Below are 19,282 nucleotides of genomic sequence, written 5' to 3' on the forward strand. Positions count from 1 at the left end.
AAAATATTTACTGAATGAATAAATGAGATAACCTTCTGAGCAGCTAGACTTTGACTGCTTTCACTCAGAGCCAAAGATGTAAAATACTGGATACACTCATCTAGCTCCGTTTGAGGTAAAGAAGCCAGCAACTGTCTGAGCTCTTCTTCAATGGAAGAATCCTGTAATAAAAGGAAAGGAAATTTTTCATAATTAAGCTCAACAACTGAATACAACAAAAGTACCCAAAGAATCAAAGCCAAAACAAAAGAGCAGAGATAAATTAGTGCTTTTAGTCTTGAAAACTGTTGCCCACCTAAGGACATAGAGAATCAATTATGAGTTCTGTACTTCTATGTCTGCTACCTCAGTCTGAAAGCCCTATTGCAAAGTTTAGCTCTTGACTCAAAATGGATTATTACACTCTAACCAAACCTTGCTTCTATAAAATCCAGAACTCATTACTGATTTTCTCTAATAACTTACATCTAGCATATTCATTTTTCTATTTTTCAATAACTGATTGCAAGTTTTCAGATTTTCATTTTCTAGGAAAGCCTTGGAAAGGTGCTGAAGAAGCACACTCTAATACCTATTAGTGGTTAGTAATTAATATCTACGTGGAGTAATACATTAATATCTATATGTAGTGTTTAGTAAAAACCTATGCAGAGTGATATGTTAATATCTACACGTAGTGGTTCTCCAGGAGCTTTTTTGCACCCCAGGAAACACTCAGCAGTATCTGGAGATAGTTGTGGTTGTTACAACTGAGGGGACTGCTACTGGCATCCAGTGAGTAGACCAGGGATGCTGCTAGACATCCTACAATGTACGGAACAACCTTCCACAACAAAGAATTATTTGGCCCAAAATGTCAGAAGTGTTGAGAAAAACAGATCTACAGCAATATTAGAACTAGGGCCTAATTCATCGATGTTGATTGGCTATGAAGTTACCTTCTGGTGTATAAAGACTCACAATGCCCAAAAGGGGAAAATAACACAAGAGAAACATCTCCTGATAAATCAAGAAATCTTTGTATAGGAACTACAATTTCAGGTTTACATCTTGTTTACCTGCTTGTGAAAAGTAGCCAACAGACTGCTTTTCGAATGGTTACTTTGCACCCAAAGTGAAGATGATATATTAATCTATTTTTCACTCACTGGACTATTTTATTTACTTACTTCTTTTAAAGATGGCAAAGGAGGTGGTGGAAGAAAAAAGCGAAGATCACTCTCTTTGCTTCGTGCCAAACCAATAAGAGTTCTCAGATCACAGGCTTGAGCAATTATCCTATACTGGTAATCTATTGTAAAAGTATGTTATTAGCACCCAAATTAGCTTATAGTTGTTTCAAGAATTAAATGAACATTTAATTTTTAAATTATAAGTTTGTGATTCAAAATTTCCCACGTCTCTTTTCATAATCACAACTGCATTTACACTACTGGTAAGCCAGATATCCAACATTTCCACGCCTGATCTCATAATTCTCAACATATATGTAAGCATATCGCGGTCTAACTAACCTTTTGAAGAACTGAACTTCAAATGTGAAAATTGATAGGTCAGAACCAATTTAACTTCTTCTCCTTTTCTTTGTAATAATTCTAGCGTTTAAAAACTGTTTTGATCACTACTTTAAAAAACCTGAGGTTGCACTGAGATCTACTGTCCCTGGTATGGTGTGGTGCTTTGCATCTCTTGATGTCCATGAATAATGTGAGGTTTCAGATGGTGGTACTTTGTTTGAGCCTTCATGATTTAACCAGTCCAGCCTTTATGTATTGCTCTGAATGACTGTGTCCCCACCCTACTCATATGTTGAAACAGAATTCCCAATGTCATGGTATTTGGAGGTGGGAACTTCTGGAAGCCCCCATGACTGGGATTACTGTCCTTATAAAAGAGACCCAGAGAGATCCCTTGCACCCTCTGCCACGTGAGGACACATAGTAAAAAGCCGGTCATGTATGAACCAGGAAGCAGGTCCTCACCAGACATCAAGGTGGTGATGGCACTATGATCTTGGATTTCCCAGCCTACAGAACCGTAAGAAATAAATTTCTAGGGACGCCTGGGTGGCTCAGTCGGTTAAGTGTCTGCCTTCGGCTCAGGTCATGATCCCAGGGTCCTGGGATTGAGTCCCACATGGGGCTCCTTGCTCGGCGGGGAGCCTGCTTTCCCTCTGCCTGCCTCTGTCTCTCTCTGACAAATAACTAAAGTCTTAAAAAAAGAAAAAAGAAATTTATTTTGTTTATAAGCCACCCAGTCTACAGTTTTGTGTTATAGCAGCCCAAATAGACTAAGCTATGTATCGAAAACAAAATTACAACCACTGAGGCAGGCATTATTTTTAATAATGGCAGTTCATGACCTGGGTGAGTTCTTTATGATCAAGTGGGGAACTTTCCCAAAATCTACGTGCCTGGGCTCCAACTCTGATTTTTCTGATATAGTAAATCTGAAATGGAGTCCTGGAAGGTAGATTTTTTTTTTTAAGATTTTATTTTGAGAGACAGAGAGAGAGAGTGTGTATGCACAAGTGGGGGGGGGGTGGGCAGAGGGAGAAGCAGACTCCCCACTGAGCAGGGAGCCCTATGCAGGGACTCGATCCCAGGACCCTGAGATCATGACCTGAGTTGAAGGCAGACGCTTAACTAACTGAGCCACCCAGGCGCCCCTGGAATGTAGGTTTTTTTTTTTTTAAAGATTTTATTTTTTTGACAGAGACACAGCAAGAGAGGGAACACAAGCAGGGGGAGTGGGAGAGAGAGAAGCAGGCTTCCCGCTGAGCAGGGAGCCCGATGCGGGGCTCGATCCCAGGACACTGGGATTATGACCTGAGCCAAAGGCAGACGCTTAACGACTGAGCCACCCAGGTGCCCCTGGAAGGTAGATTTTTTTTTTTTAAAGATTTTATTTATTTGACAGAGAGAGACACAGCGAGAGAGGGAACACAAGCGGGGGGAGCGGGAGAGGGAGAAGCAGGCTTCCCGCGGAGCAGGGAGTCCAATGAGGGGCTTGATCCCAGGACCCTGGGATCATGACCTGGGCCGAAGGCAGATGCTTAACGACTGAGCCACCCAGGCGCCCCTGGAAGGTAGATTTTTAAAAAGATTTTTATTCTAAGTCTTCACCCACAGTGAACAAGCTTATAAGTTATATATAGCCACCAATCAATCGACTTGTATGGAGGCAAAGATCTTATTCTGATACTTTTCTCTAAAACTATTCTTTTTTGTTTACCCCATTTTATAAGATGACTACTGATAAAGTATATTTTAGTCCCTGTACTATAATCAGAGCAGATCTGAACTCTTGCTCATGTACTTTTACTGTAGAACTTGCAATTTTTAAATACAATTAAATATTTTAAATTTTCCTTTAAAAACAATAAACACACAAATCAGGTACACTTGACTCATTATTAGTATTAGAGCCAAGTAAATTGTCAAAGTGAAAACAAGTATAACTGTATGGTGCAGCAAGCAATTAAAATATATTTCGTGGGGCGCCTGGGTGGCTCAGTCGGTTAAGCGTCTGCCTTTGGCTCAGGCCATGATCTCAGAGTCCTGGGATCAAGTCCCACATCGGACTCTCTGCTCTGCGGAGAGCCTATTTCTACCTCTCCCCCTGCTCTTCTCTCTCTCTCTGTCAAATAAATAAATAAAATCTTTAAAAAAAAAATAAAGTAAAATAAATAAAATATATTTCGTTAAATAGGAACCAAAAGAAAATGCAAATATAGTATTAGGCTATCGCTATCAGCACCAAGAGTTTCTCTCATCAAGTAAAACTTCGTTCTGGTAGAAAGTTACACAAATACATCTTCCTCAGTTTTGAGCCTGTTCTTATCAAACACATCTGGATACCAGGCCAGCAGTTTTCTACTTTCTCTATCACTGGAGTTTCTTTTTTAAAATTTTAATATTCAGATTCCCTGAATTATTTTCCTTCCCTGACATCTCCTTTCCTTCCCCTGATATCAGCGATCAGGAGCAAGCCGGCAGAGTGGCAGGTGCTCGGAGGGCTGTGTTACCGTGCCAGTGATGGGTCTCTGACATTTCCTGCACGGCCTGCAGTCGCGCTGCTCTGTCCCCCGACTGGCTCTTCCTCAGGAGCAGCCATGTAGCACACTCGTGATCCTCGACATCAACTGTACTGAAGGTGTCTTTGTGAAAAGAAAAAAGAACAAGACAACAGAAACAGTGCTAACAGTTAAAACATGTTACCCGTCCATTTATTTAAGACGGTAATTATTTTTTTTGAAAGATTTTGTCAGAGAGAGAGAGCACAAGCAGGGGGAGTGGCAGGCAGAGGGAGAAATAGGCTTCCCGCTGAGCAGGGAGCCCGAAGTGGGGCTCAATCCCAGGATCCTGGGATCATGACCTGAGCCGAAGGCAGACGCTTCACCGACCGAGCCACCCAGGTGCCCCAAGATGGAAATTTATAAGTACTTGAAATCTACAATAAGAGACTGAAATCCATTTCCGGGTATTGATAATGACTGGTAGGTTTGTTCTTAGTTCTATCATATTATTTTGTTAATATTTATTATGTATGTTATCATGTGCTTTTGTTTTATATACTACGTTGCTTTCACAACCTGGTCTCTTATTTGTTGTTGCTCTTTTTCCCTAAAAAACTTTTCACGATGAAAAATATCAAACATATGGAAGAATTAAAAGAATACCTTAACATCCACATGTGTACAGCTATATTTAATAACTTTTATTTTTCCATATTTGCTTAATCTATATGGATGTGTATTTTTTTTCTAAACCATGTGAAAGGAAGTTGCAGATGTAACATTTGACCCTTTCTTAGTCAACCTGCATCTCCTAAGAATAAGCCTGCATTCTCCTATATACTCACAATGCCATTGTAACACCCAAGAACACTAACAAAAATCTTCCATAAACCATCTAAAATCCAGTCTAACTCCATATTCAAATTTCTCCAAGTGTTCAAAAAATACCTTCAGAGCCGTTCGTTAAAACCAGGATTTGATTCTCTTTAGTATCTTTTAATTCTTAAAAATTTTCTCACCTCTCTTTTTCATGATGGTAACTTTTTAAAGAGATCAAGTAAGCTCTTTCATAGCTAGCTCTATATTGTAGATTTGTTTGATTGTAAAATCTACATTATTGATGCAATATTCTCATTATGAGAAAGCATGGGAGTGATTTTCTAACAAATTTAAAATTTTAAAACACTCATCAAGAGAAAACGGTATATTTAATCTCAATATTTATTATTATATTATCTAACAACAATACATCCACAAAGTGGAAGGAAGAAGACTGTCCAAGGCATCAAAATTAAAAGCACCCTTAAAATTAAATATAGCCCAAGAGAATAATGTCACTTAATTTTCCATAGCTATAATTAATGTCAGTATAAGAAATGGGAAAAAAAAGATCTCAAGTTGATCATCAAATGACTTTCAGATCATTGATAAAGACTCCAAGTTAAATATTTGATACTTACCAGCAAATGGGCCCCACAGTATCTTGGCTGATGTTGCCAATACTTTTCTTACTGCTTTGTGAAGCTCTTTTCTTGCCTGGTAGGTGATTCCTAAGATGATTACAAACTTAGATAAAACCAAGTATATATTCTTAATGCTACACTCCACTACTTTAAAGAAAAATGTATAAACTAAATTTTTTCAAAAAATATAAAACAGCATTTTTTCTTTTAGTGTCACTATCAAAACAACTAAAACCATTATGTGAACACAGAGCTCTAGATCCCAAAATAAGATTGCTCTCCAAGTCAGGAAAAAAGTAAAAAACTAAACAAAAACAAAAACACTAACTAAAGCTAACAAAATCCTCATATGCAACATAGGATTAGCTACATTCAGGAAAATGTTCCAGAACAACAGCCCTTCTCAAACTGAAATTTGGAGATGCCTTACTATGGAGATGAAGCTTTGCTATATGGATAAATTGTAAACTATAAAAATCATCTGTATAATTGAAACTGTAATGCCAACAGGACAGATGGTGATTTATACAGCAGTAGAAAGGGAAGAGTAGAAGCTGCCTCACTCAGAGAACATAACGTTGTAGCAGACAAGGTTAGTCTGGCCGACAGTGTAGGAACAGGCAGCTGAAAGTCAAGGCAGTGCCTCACCAGGCTACCCAAGCCCTGATGAAAAGATACGCCTCTCCTCTAAAAGTTCACGTTCATCAAGCAACTGTCTGGTTACTAATTAGGTTTCCCTATGACCTAAATACAGAGAAGAGGAATGTTCTGACTCGTAAAGACAGGTTTTCTAGCCTCTGTGAGAGATTTTTTTCCCTCTTTAGTAAGTTAGTATTCAGATTTATGAATCCATGTCATGATTTTAGTTTGCATGAATAAATCCCTTGAAGCAGGAATATATCTAAGCTAAGTGACAAAATCATGCTTTTATACTTGCTAAACTGAGGGCCAGCCTCTGAACTGACCTCCACTAAGGTGTGGAATTCCAAGTTTAGACTAAAATAGCCAGCTAGTCTTCACTTCACTTAGTTACAGGAGAGTTGCAAACCTGAATTAAATATGGAAGTCCAAAATTTGGTCTTCAATTACTTCTTTAGGAACTTGGTTCTCACAGGATTTGCTGACTCTTAGAATGAGCTGAACCTACCTTGTTAATATTGTGTTTTAAATACTCATTTTAAAATTTAATAACTAGCTTCCATTCTTCACAGAAATGGGATTACTTTACCATAAACTTACCATAATTTTCTCTTTTATCTAAAGAAACTGTGTTCACATATATATATGACTTCATTTTTTCTCTTTCTACTACTTGAGTATCTAATGTCAAAGATTTCTTGAGGGCCAGAACTTCATATGTAAGAAATAAAGAACCGCTGAAAAAGAAACAAAAAATTCATCATGAATAAGTGATCTAAAGGTAACACAAGAGCCACTTTTTTTTTTTTTTTTACATGACAGAATAACAGAATTATATTGGTTATGGAGCTCATCAGATTCCTGAGTATCACATAAACTGAATGGCTCAACCTGAACAACAGCTGAGCTCTTGAGCCTACGGACTGAGAATAATATTTCCTACAAGTGGTGAAAAAAGGTTAAGGGCAGAATTTCCCAAAAAAAGGATGGCAAAAATAAGCGCTTAGTAAACACTGAACGAAATAAAATGTTTTCTGAACGAAAAGTTTCATATACACTAGTGATTTGCACCCCATAACAAACAGAAATTTCCTCAACATATACCCTGTTGATTGAGCCACACTTTTATATTAAGCTTTTTGTTGTGGAATTGTCCTCCTTCTTATTAAAAAACATAATATATACACAGTAATGTGGATATAACATACACTATATTTATATACATATGTATAAATGCATGTACACACATTTTCGTTTAATGAACAGTAATAATTACAATATCCAAGCAAAAAACAGAACATTAACAGTACCCCCAGAAGCCCAGAGTGTGTCCCTTCCTGATCTTGACCCACTCTCTCATCTCTATAGCTAATTATTATTTTGACTTTTATTACAATAATGTCCTTGTTTATAGTTTGCCATCTATACATGCATCCTTAAACAACAGAGCTTAGTTTTGTCTATGGACTTCATCAGGATGCAATCACACTGTATGTATTCTTTTGCTCAGCTTCTTGTTTGTGACATTTGTTCACAGTGCTGCATGTATCAGTAGTTCATACGTTTGTATTTTCATATGGTATGTGACTCAGCAATTGGATGGATATACCACAACTTACCCATTCTACCACAGATGGGTATTCAGGGAATTTCTAGTTTGATTCTATTACAAACAATCCTGTTACACACCCTATACATCTACACTGTACACATGTGTATATGTTCCTCTAGGATACTCATCTAAGAAGGAGAATTACAGACTTTCTGACAGTATACATACTATTCAACTGTATTAGATACTGCCAAACTGTTTTTCTAAAAAGTTTAGCCAATTTGTACTCCCATCACCAGCATATTTCTCCTAAGACCTATGCATAAAGTCAATTTTTAGGTGTGAAATACATGTTCTTTGTTATGTACCCAAAATGAAGGGGTTTTTTCCTGAACAGACTGACCTACACACTCCCTAAATCCAGACACAAAGGCTGCACTGTCTAGATTCAGGGCTTAGTAAAATCAGTTATATAAGCATTCTCCTGACCTTTGATTTACATCCCAAAGTTAAAGCAGGTAAGACAGAAGGGCCAGACACTGGCCAGCACCAGAGAAACAGAATCCTCTCCTCTCTTAGAGTACTATCTGAGCACCCAGAAAGAGCAAATGCATTCAATATTTTTATTGTGCTTTCAATGAAAGACAAAATTCTTTACTAGAAATTATGTGATTAATTTTCACTATACTCCTGAACATAACCGTGAAATAGACAAAGTACATGACTATATATTTTGCCTGGAATGATCCAAAGGGAAAAGTCATCTAACTATGTTTTGTCTTACATTAATGTCATGGAGAAATGTTGGTATTTGAATAAAATGCCAAATCCATCTCCTTTATCATTTCAGCATCTAAGAGTTATATATGTATGTGTGTATAAATAAACGATCTCATATGTATAATAGTAAAAAAGAGTTTTAACAAATACAGAATAGTATTAGACATATATTAACATATATAACCCCCCTTCCAAAAAAAAGGGAAGAAAGTCACTCCACTCATTAAGCATGCACCTCTGAAGAGCATGAGATGGAAGATGTCAATCTGGTTTTCTCAGTCAGCCTCCATTTCCTTTCACGAGCGCTGTATGGTGATTTAAGGGGTTTTCAAAAATAATTTTGGCTACAGTCAATTTTTACCTTTCTGACCACTTTAGAATCACAAGATGTGATTTTAATATGTGAAGCTAATTAGTGAGCGCCTGCTCTGTATGGGTCAAGGGCTTTTCTCAGAGCAACAGTGCCTGGCGGGTAGAATCCCCATTGTACCCTTGGACCTAAGATAAGACACTTCTCAGAGGGCACCTGGGTGGCTCAGTTGGTTAAGCGACTGCCTTCGGCTCAGGTCATGATCCTGGAGTCCCTGGATCGAGTCCCGCATCGGGCTCCCTGCTCGGCAGGGAGTCTGCTTCTCCCTCTGACCCTCCTCCCTCTCATGCTCTGTCTCTCATTCTCTCTCTCTCAAAAAAAAAAAAAAAAAAAAAAAGACACTTCTCAGATAGTAAAGTAACTGGATCGAGACAACACTGAAGTGGTAAAACCAGTGATTAATCCACCTGTCTAATTCCAAAATCTATACCTAATTGCCACCCCATTCTACTGTAAATCACCTCCACTGGGATTTCAAATAGCAGTATAAAGAAGCCAATTAATATTTCATAGTTGACACTTACCCTAAAATAAGTGATCCAGTAAACTTTATTATATTTCCTTCAAAAAGAAAGGAAAAAAGTCAATGTAATGAGTTTCATTTTTTAAAATGTGACAGGAAATATGCAACAGTGTCTCTACCTATATTATATAATTGGATAAGAAGTTACTGATATTTTTCCATGATTATGATCAATTACTTTCCAAAAGGCTTCCTATCCCCAGATGTAGACAAACGAAACAATAAGCACTGGGTATAAAAATATACTCTGTATTTCATACTCATTCTCACTTCCTACTATTCTCCCTTTCTTGTATCTCTTATTCTGTCATCCCCAGCAAACCAGTAGAGACCCCGGTGTTACTGCACCTGGGACGTTGCCAGGCCTGCAGTGCTTCCACTGAATGAGACAGCCATGAAGCTAACTTGCCTTCTGACTCCTTCTAGTTCACAACCAGTTAAATAAGGGACAGGGGAGAATTCTCTCTATCACTACTAGGATGATATGGGGGGGGGGGGATCATATTTGTGAAGCAGGGACACAAAATGACTTTTCCCAAAGTAATTATGTTATAGTTGGTGGTTAAGTGCCATATGAATATAGCCCCATTAAAAATACTGGTTACAGGGGCACCTGGGTGGCTCAGTCGGTTAAGCGGCTGCCTTCAGCTCAGGTCATGATCCCAGGATCCTGGGATTGAGCCCTGCATCGGGCTCCCTGCTCCGCGGGAAGCCTGTTTCTCCCTCTCCCACTCCCCCTGCTTGTGTTCCCTCTCTCGCTGTCTCTCTCTCTCTGTCAAATAAAAAAATAAAATCTTTAAGAAAAAAAATACTGGTTACATTCTACCAGTTTACTTATAAATTTGTTTGGAACTAAAAAAGAAAACCTTTTTAATATAAAAAAAATCTCCTAGTGGAAGACACATCTAGCTGCCTATTTGATCCACATAAGCCCCTTAATCCTTACTAACACAACCTACTTACTATCTAAAAATATTCAAATTCCTTACTCTTACAGCTAGGGCTAGCCATGCAACACAGTTGTAGCCCATCAGCTATAGATGGAAGTCTGTAAGTAGAGATCCCTCCCCAAATAAAAAGACACAGCTTCATAAGATGACTTTTGGCCTTTCTGCCTTCTTGATGTCTAGAGATTCAGCAACCATGTTGTGACCATGAGGACAATAAAGTTAATGGAGCAGAAAGACAGGAGGATTGCTAATCTGTGGTTCCTGCTCTAAATTGTCTCTCTTGACTCCCTGTTATATAAGAAAAATGAAAACTTTACTAATTTAAGCCATATGCAGTGAACATGCACTGAACACAACCTTTACGGATACATTACCCATAATCGTCAGGTATTGCTACCTGCCTGCAAAACTTACATAACCTTTAATTCATTGGATGTGTAGAGGTTGCAGGTTGCTGTCAGAGTTTCAACTTAGGCTACTGAGAACACATTCATCCTCCCTACAGAGGGATAAGGAACTCAACTCGACTGACTTCTCTAGACATCAGACAAGGGAGATGGACATTCCTCCCAAACTCCAAGACCTTAGTAGTGGTTCCAGAACTGGGAAGGGGACAGTTCCAGGAGGTCAGCAGGGATGAGATCAGAAGTTGTGACAGAGCTTCCTGACTGTGGGACTCCTCTAGGATTTTTTATTTTTTATTCTAAGATGGCTTCCTTCCCACCCACCCCCACTCCCCCGACCCCCGCCCAACCCTGTGGGCCCCGAGAGCAGCTTGTTTCCTTCTCTACTGCTACCAACTTGCTATGTTTCTTTTTCACTGGCTTTTCTCCTATCCTAAAGTAAATTCACTACTCTTTGGTCTTTAGGAATGATGAGAGAGGAAAAGCTCCCTTCTCTGTCTCAACCCCTCTTTTTATATTTAAAATACAGAATCATAGAATTTTCTACATGAAAAGGAGCTATCCTAAAAAAAGATCTATCTTAAAGAACAAACAGAAGCTCCATGAAAACAGGGACTTTGTCTTAATCCATATTGTATCCTCAGGGCCTAGAACAGTACCTGGCACAATGAATGAAACATGATCTAGGCCTATCTTCTCTTTTACAAATAAAGATTAGTAATGAATAAGGTAAACAAAGATTTACAAATAAAGATAGCAGACCAGCACTAGATCCTAACCTCCCATAGGGCAAGCACAACATCTTTGCCCACTGCTGAATTCCCAGAACCTAATACATGTGCCTGGCACCTTATTTTGCACAAACTTAATAATGAATGAGAATGTAGTGATATTTGAGTTTGAAAGGATGAGCCTGAATCTGAGGGGAAACGGGAGGGGAAAAGCTTCCCAAGAAAAAGGAGTATTGATGGCTCTGGCCTTCAAATTTGGGGTGTACCAATGGTATAGAAAAGACAGAAACAAATCTGAGATTTATCATGGATTAAGTAAGTTTTTGTGGACCACCTGGAAAACTCAGCCACAATTCTATCAATGTTTCCTTTAGAAATACTGTTTAAACTGTACTCACTGATATCTCTCCAGTATGTGGTAGTTTTGGGTGGAGGAGTTAAGGTTCCTAGTCTTCTCCAGCAGATGACACAATAAGCAGCCAGGGACATTCTGTGTATTTAGAACAATTAAAACAAATTTAACTTGACAGCTAATTAAAAACATTTAACTATAAGAATGCCACAATCACAGTGGATTGCCTATAGAGTTAGATTTTTTCAAGACCAGGAAAAAAACTTCTCCGTTAAAAAAGAAATCCCATCCTTAAAAAAGACATACTAGAGGGGCGCCTGGGTGGCTCAGTCGTTAGGCGTCTGCCTTCGGCTCAGGTCATGGTCCCAGGGTCCTGGGATCGAGCCCCACATCGGGCTTCCTGCTCAGTGGGAAGCCTGCTTCTCCCTCTCCCACTCCCCCTGCTTCTCCCTCTCCCACTCCCCCTGCTTCTCCCTCTCCCACTCCCCCTGCTTGTGTTCCCTCTCTCGCTGTGTCTCTCTGTCAAATAAATAAAATCTTTAAAAAAAAAAAAAAGACATACTAGAATAGTATTTTGTTAGTACTTTATTCTTCTTCAAACTGAGTCCAACTGTGAACAATGATTATAAGGAAGGAGGAAAACACCAATTATTAATCAGAATGTCAATATATAAATTTTAAAATTTTTCAGTATCTTTTAAAATATATATATGTATACAAATAGGTGTTTATATTTACCTTTGATGACTGAAGGCCCTACAGAAATGAAAAGCGCTCAAAATGGAAGACATACTTAGAACCCATGGAAGTATTTAGCTCTCCTCTAGCTCCTTCAGGATGGTACCCAACATGGTTTAAAATCTTTGTTAACTGTTGGCATCCTTTCGGAGAAGGAGAACTGTCGTTCAACTACTTCATCGACTAAGTAAAGATGACTGAAATATGATGCAATTGTTTCTAGAACAACTCAGTATTCTAGAATCATATCAGATTGTCTTTGGATAAGACTTTTTTCTTTCGTTTTTGCTATAAAGGAAAAGAAGAAAAGCGCATTGAGGAATTCATGTGAGAAAAGGTCTTTTGGTTCAACATATAAAAAGTTCTAGCAGCTTTATAGGGATAACGAGGAAATTACTTGGTGTAAATATCTAAAAAATGTCTCTTAGAGATAATACAAAATAGGGGCACCTGGGTGGCTCAGTCAGTTAAATATCGACTCTTGATCTCAGCTCAGGTCTTGATCTCAGGGTTGGGAGTTCATGCCCAGCATTGGGCTCCACATTGGGTGTGGCGCCTACTTTAAAAAAAAAAAAAAGAGAGAGAAATAACACAAAATAAAAAGCTTTTGCATTTTTTCTTGTAATTCTAGCACATCAATTGATAGCTAAGCAAACTGGTTTAGGCAAGAGGTAAATTTGTAAAGGTCACTATTTTAAAGGTCATTGTTTCTTATTTTCTCACTTGTTTAATGGGTTGCTACTACTACTCCATGAGACATAAGGATACTGTAAAAAATGATATAAAGACTGCAATGAAGTAGATGTTCATGAAACTCGGGCAGAATGCAATGTAAACTACTTAGAGTTTGTGTACAGATTTGCATTTTAATTACTACATGACAATTTAAGTAAAACAAAAATACAGAGCAAAAATACCTATTGCTTCTTTCAACCCTGACACTATGAAAGCAATCAACTGTAAAACATCATACAAATACTCTTTGCTATTACTTCTCTGGCCTAAAAAGCTTCACATTGTTAACTTAAACATCCTTCCCCCCCCCCCCCCGCCCCCCAACCAGCCCAGGCAGGCTTCCCTTCTACTAAATCCTGGAATAAATCTAAGTCTACTGGAAATATGTCCTCATCTTATTTCCTTCTGGGTTTCCTCAGATGACATCACTGGCCCTTGCAGCTCTCTCCAGAATAAAACGCTCCATTTCTAACTCTCTAGCAATTCGCTCAGAGTCTTGATGGTTTCTCTGCTCTCCAGCCCCAACTAACCTTCCATCCCTTACTTGTCTGGGAGTGAGCAGCCAGTCTCGTGGCTGTCCTTCCCTCCCACACATCACTCTCTGCCTCCTTCCTCAACAGTACTAGATCCCTCCTCTTTTTTTTTTTTTTTAAGATTTATTTATTTGAGAGAGAGAGAGAGAAACTCAAGCAGACTCTGCACTGAGCACAGAGCCTGATGTGGGCCTAATCCCATAACCCTGAGATCAGACCTGAGCAGAAACCAAGAGTCAGATGCTTCAACAGACTACACCACCTAGGCACCCCTAGACCCCTCCTCTTTCTAGTAACCCGCAACCCTAACCTGAAATATGCTTTCTTTGTTCCTACACATTGAGAGCCAAAATGGGGTGCGGGGAGGGGCCGGGGGAGGGGGTGGGGGAGAGTCGGGGAGTGGTTCAGGGAGAATAAAAGACAAATTGGGAGTGGGTTCTCAGAATCATTTCTGCTGTTCTTAATCAGTTCTCTCCTCATTCCCACAATGACTGTTCTAAATGACCCACATACCCTTCTAAGCCTCCTTCCTACCTCTACCCTCTCAAATGATCTTGTCTCTTATTTGACTGAGAAAGTTAAAACTGTAAACTCCCTCAACTTCTGCCCCCTTACCTACAAGCAAGGATGTATCCAGGTATTGAGGGGCTTAACTTTTATTCAGGGGGGGGGCTCTTTAAAAAAAAAAAACACAAAATCACAAATACCAAATTAGGTACTAAAATAAAAGTTATTTAGGATGAGAAAAGATAACACAATAAATGACTGGAGTCAGAAATTTTGATACCTTTCTTCTGAGATTTTGTTAGCATGTCAGAAATACTTGTATAGAAATGTTTCTGGGGGCGCCTGGGTGGCTCAGTCGGTTAGGCAGCTGCCTTCGGCTCAGGTCATGATCCCAGGGTCCTGGGATCAAACCCCGCATCGGGCTCCCTGCTCAGCAGAGAGCCTGCTTCTCCCTTTCCCTCTGACTGCCGCTCTGCCTACTTGCGCTATCTCTCTGTCAAATAAATAAATAAATAATATCTTTAAAAAAAAAATGTTTCTGGATTACAATCTGGCATTCCCTCTCCCCCCAGGACATTACAACTCCTAGTAACTCATAGCACTCGAAGGGGCCCATGCAAGTAAGGCATCCAAAAGCATAAGGTTCATAACTCCCTGATAAATCCATCTTGGCCTATAAATGTCTATTCATCTATATTCATCTACACTGCCTTTTCCAGATTCAAAATGGAACTTCTTCTGCATTGTTCTTCCCAGTTTCTGAGGAAAAGATCTTATTCCCTTTCCAAGGGGAAATCTTATTCTAGGTCTCATCTCTTTCACTTCCACAGGGACCTTGATTTATTAATTAGCTGCTTTTCTCTTCTTGATCCTCACTCCCTTTCTTTCAGCTTTCTATTCCTCCTCCCTAAATACTGGATTTCCAATGTTCTCCCAACAAAACACAAAAACAAACAAAAAACAAATGACTAGGGGGGAAAAACCGTCCCTCGATCCAAGTGCCTCTTGTCGCACCTTCCTTCCTAAGATTCGTTCTCCAGGGTCCTTCTCTAGCACTGACACAGCACTCCTGAAGGTCATCAGTGAGTGACATCTTTGTTCCTAAATCCACTTTTCAGGCATCATTTTGCTTTTTCTGAAACATTTCATTTCTCTCTCCTGCTCTAGCTACTATGACTCCCGGTCTTCTGGTTTTACTCTCACACTGCTGGCTGCTCCATCCCATTACTCATTCAACAAACATTTATTGAGCACCTCACCTATCATCTGTTGGGAATGTAAACCTGAGATGTGACTAAGACAGCAGAGCCCCTGCCCTCACTGGGCTGCCAGGTGGCTCTGCTGTCTCCACCTGGCCCTTAAATATTAGTGTTCCAAGGGCTTCCATCTATGCTCCTCTTTTTCTCTCATGCTATATTCTCTGGCTGAGTAATCTCAGTTTTGTTTTGTTTCTTAAATTTCAGTTTTTTCCTCACAAAGCTCTACCATAAGCTTGTGATTCCCAAATTTCTATAAATAACCCAGGTCTGTCTGCTAAGCTGCAGGTGCATACATATTCAACTGCCTAATGCACACTTCCACTTTAAGTACCACAAACACCTAAAACCCAGAATGTCTAAAATCAAATAATCATATTCGTAAAACCAAATATCCTAAGACCATTTATTACCAGACCATAGTTTCCTCACTGATTAGAAGAGTCCTCCATACACCAAGGTCTAATATACCTAGGGTTCATTTCTGGACAATTTTGCTCCACTTATCTATTCGTCTAAACTTACATCAATGAAGTAACATCTTTCTTAATTCCTATATCTTTAAAATAAGTCTTGATAGCTTCTAGAGTGAGCCCTCCCATCCCCATTCTTTTTAGGACTGTCTTGGCTATTGGATTTTGACAGGCACTGAATTGAATTTACATATTAATTTGGGGAGAACTCATATTACATGGAGTCCCCCCATTCATGAAAAGTTACATCTTCAAGTTTTTTAGACCTTTTGTAATTTTCTCACAAGGGTCACACACACTTTTCCTTTCTGTTTCTTCCTTTCATGGAAAATACACATGCAAATGTATAAAATGTAGAGAGAGAAATCAAGTGGATCTTATCAGCATCAAAAATCACCAACACGTGGCCAATCTTGTTTCATATAAACCTGCTCTATACAATTGAATTTCGGCATGATAGACATTTCCTATATCTGCACTACCAGTGAGAAAATATGGAATGTGACTAAGGAACTAAAATTTTTATCTTATTTAATTTTAATTATTTTTAATTTAAATAGCCACATGTGGCTATTGTACTGAACAGTGTAAGCTATCCCAAAAACCACATTCATTTTCCACCACCACCATACCCCATTATTTTGAAGCAAATCTACAATGTCTTATCATTTAATCTGCAAATACTTTAGTGTGTTTCCTTAAAAAAAAATTAACCACGATATGTCAAAACAAATTCCTTACTATCATCAAATATCAAGAGTGTTTCAATTATTTAATAAACTTTTGTTTTGTTTAGTATTATTGGTTTGCTACAATTAGGATCTAAACAAGGTCCACACGTTGTATCTGATTACTAACATGCTTTTTTGTCACTTATTTCTACAATTACTGTTTTATTTAGATATTTCTCTTTTTGAATTTGTCTTGATAATATGTATTTTTCAAGAAAATAGGCACTTAAGTTTTCAAAATCATTAGCATAAAATTGTTCATGCTATTCTAGATCTTTTTCATGCCTAAAATTGTCTACCTTTTTGTTGTTGTTTTTGGCATTGCTTATTTGTACCTTTTGGGGGGGGGCAGTCTTGTAGAAGTTTAGTAATTGAAAAATTTATTAATTTTTTAATTATCTATTGGTTTTGCTAATCATCTCTATTTTATTTCCTATTTCTGCTCTTCAGTATGTCCTTCTTTCTTTCTTTGGGTTCATTCTGTCCTTTTCCTAACTTCTTCAATAGTGCTTAACTAATATATTAGGAGCATTTCTTGACCTTTCATAAATGAATTTAAAACTATAAACTCCCCTCGGGGCACCTAGGTGGCTCAGTTGGTTAAGCGTCTGCCTTTGGCTCAGGTCATGATCCCGGGGTCCTGGGATCGAGCCCTGTGTCTGGCTCCCTCCTCAGCGGGGAGCCTGCTTCTCCCTCTCCCTCTGCTGCCCCCCTGCTTGTACTCACTTGCTCTGTCAAATAAACAGGTAAAATCTTAAAAAAAAAAAAAAAAAGATTATAAATTCCCCCTCTAAATTTTGCTTTATCTAAATTTCACAAGCCCTGATATTTCCACTATGATTTCCTCCAATCCATGGGTTGTTTAGGGTTGTTTTTAGTTTCCAAACATGAAATTTCTAAAGATTATCTTTTTATTGCACTATATAGCACAGATTCTTTGGAATTGTGGAGACTTGTTCTGCTAGCTGGTAATAATCAATAGTTATAAATGTATCACACAAATTTATTCTTAGTTAAAAGCAGAATTTAGTTATATCCATTATATCAAGTTTGATAAGCATATTGTTAAAAGTTTCTATAGCCTTACTAATTCTTGTCTCTATGATCTACCAATACCTGAGAGAGGTTTTTAATAATCTTCATAATGGCTTGTGTATTGTCAACTTCCCCTATCCATTATTTCTTTAAATTATTTATTCATTCAACAAATACTTCTCTAAGTCCCTATGAACTGGAAAGTGTTCCAGGCACTGGAGGTATAGCAATAAACATGAACACTATGTCCTTGCCTTCATATATCTTACCCTCTAATGCAGAACTCCCCAGTTGGTGAGCCAAATGAATACTATCATTTATCATGATGTGAAAAGGTGTCATTATGTACATGCAAATTCATGATTAGAACCTTACTACCCTATTCCTTCTATCATCCTATATGTGCCCTCTTTATTAACATTTATTGCCTTAACTTCTATTTCATATGATATTAGTATGTCCTTACCAGTTTTTCTTTAACAAGTATTTAACTATCATATCTTTCCCCATCATGCTTATAATCTTTTGGTATTATTCATATTTAATTTCAAAATTGTTTTTTAATAGAAGAATTTAATCCATTTAGATTTATTGTATGTTGGACAGATCCAAGTTTTATTACCCTTTAACTGGTTTAAAGTTATACTATTTATTTCTATTCATTTAGAAAATAATTGCATTTTAAACATGCTAGATAAAGTATAACTTTAAGCAATATTGTTATCCTCCCAAATGAGTCATTTTTAAAAGCAGTCAAATATTTACCAACATTTTTGCCAATTTCTTTCCTTACCATTGCTTCTTACATCTACAACCTCCTTCTGGGTTCAAATCGTTCTTGATGAAGTTATATCTTTTGGTAGTTCTTTCATGAAGGCCTACATGTAATTAGCACTCTCACTCTCAGCATGTCTGAGTATGTTGCATTTCACCCTCTTTCTTAGAACACAGTTAGCTGGGTTTAGAATTCTAGATTAACAGATGGTTTCTTCCAGCACATCAATGATACTTCCACTGATATTTCATCTGATATTTCTTGTTGCTCATGAGAAATCCATTGCAAGTCTTTCTTTCTTTATAGGCAAAAATAATAAAGAGGTTAAGAATGTTCTTTGTAGAACCATGCTGCCTAGTGTCAAACCCAGCTCCACTAACAACCTGTACTGATTGTACCTTTTATAATGCTTTGACATTTTGGGGTCTTCAGGACCCAGGTTTAGCTAATTCCTAGAAATTGTAAACAACTTGCTTGTGAGCACATCTTCCATATGCAAACCAACTAATCCATAGTCCGCACTCCCAAACACCTCCTTTATCTAACCATTACACACCAAGCCAATATTCCTTTTGCCCTAAATCAATCCAGGACCAAGTTATCAGATAATTAGGGACCACCCCTATAGCCCAGAGCCTACCAAAATTATTCAAACTAGCCAATCCTGAAATTGTTCAACTTGCCTATCCTGTCTCATCCATTCCTTCCAACAAATTC

The 19,282-nt window shown here is 38.2% G+C and overlaps 1 protein-coding gene across 9 annotated transcripts in view; it reads right to left on the reverse strand.

Moving 5' to 3' along the window:
• Nucleotides 1–19,282, reverse strand: part of SERAC1 (serine active site containing 1) — a 251,449-nt gene that overhangs the window by 28,383 nt on the left and 203,784 nt on the right. For 2 of the 9 annotated variants that reach the window (XM_081829231.1, XM_081829222.1), the window contains exons 2-10: nt 12,971–13,079; nt 12,521–12,808; nt 11,829–11,920; nt 9,347–9,383; nt 6,721–6,857; nt 5,479–5,568; nt 4,028–4,159; nt 1,170–1,291; nt 33–161 (exon numbers count right to left, since the gene is read on the reverse strand). In XM_081829231.1, coding sequence (XP_081685357.1) covers nt 33–161; nt 1,170–1,291; nt 4,028–4,159; nt 5,479–5,568; nt 6,721–6,857; nt 9,347–9,383; nt 11,829–11,920; nt 12,521–12,573 — 792 coding nt within the window. In that variant the 5' untranslated portion in view covers nt 12,574–12,808; nt 12,971–13,079. The other 7 variants (XM_081829229.1, XM_081829228.1, XM_081829223.1 and 4 more) reach the window with 6 other exon arrangements.

This window comes from Leptonychotes weddellii, chromosome 8, assembly GCF_054177405.1.
Source record: "Leptonychotes weddellii isolate Sample4059 chromosome 8, ASM5417740v2, whole genome shotgun sequence".
NCBI classification, from domain to species: domain Eukaryota; kingdom Metazoa; phylum Chordata; class Mammalia; order Carnivora; family Phocidae; genus Leptonychotes; species Leptonychotes weddellii.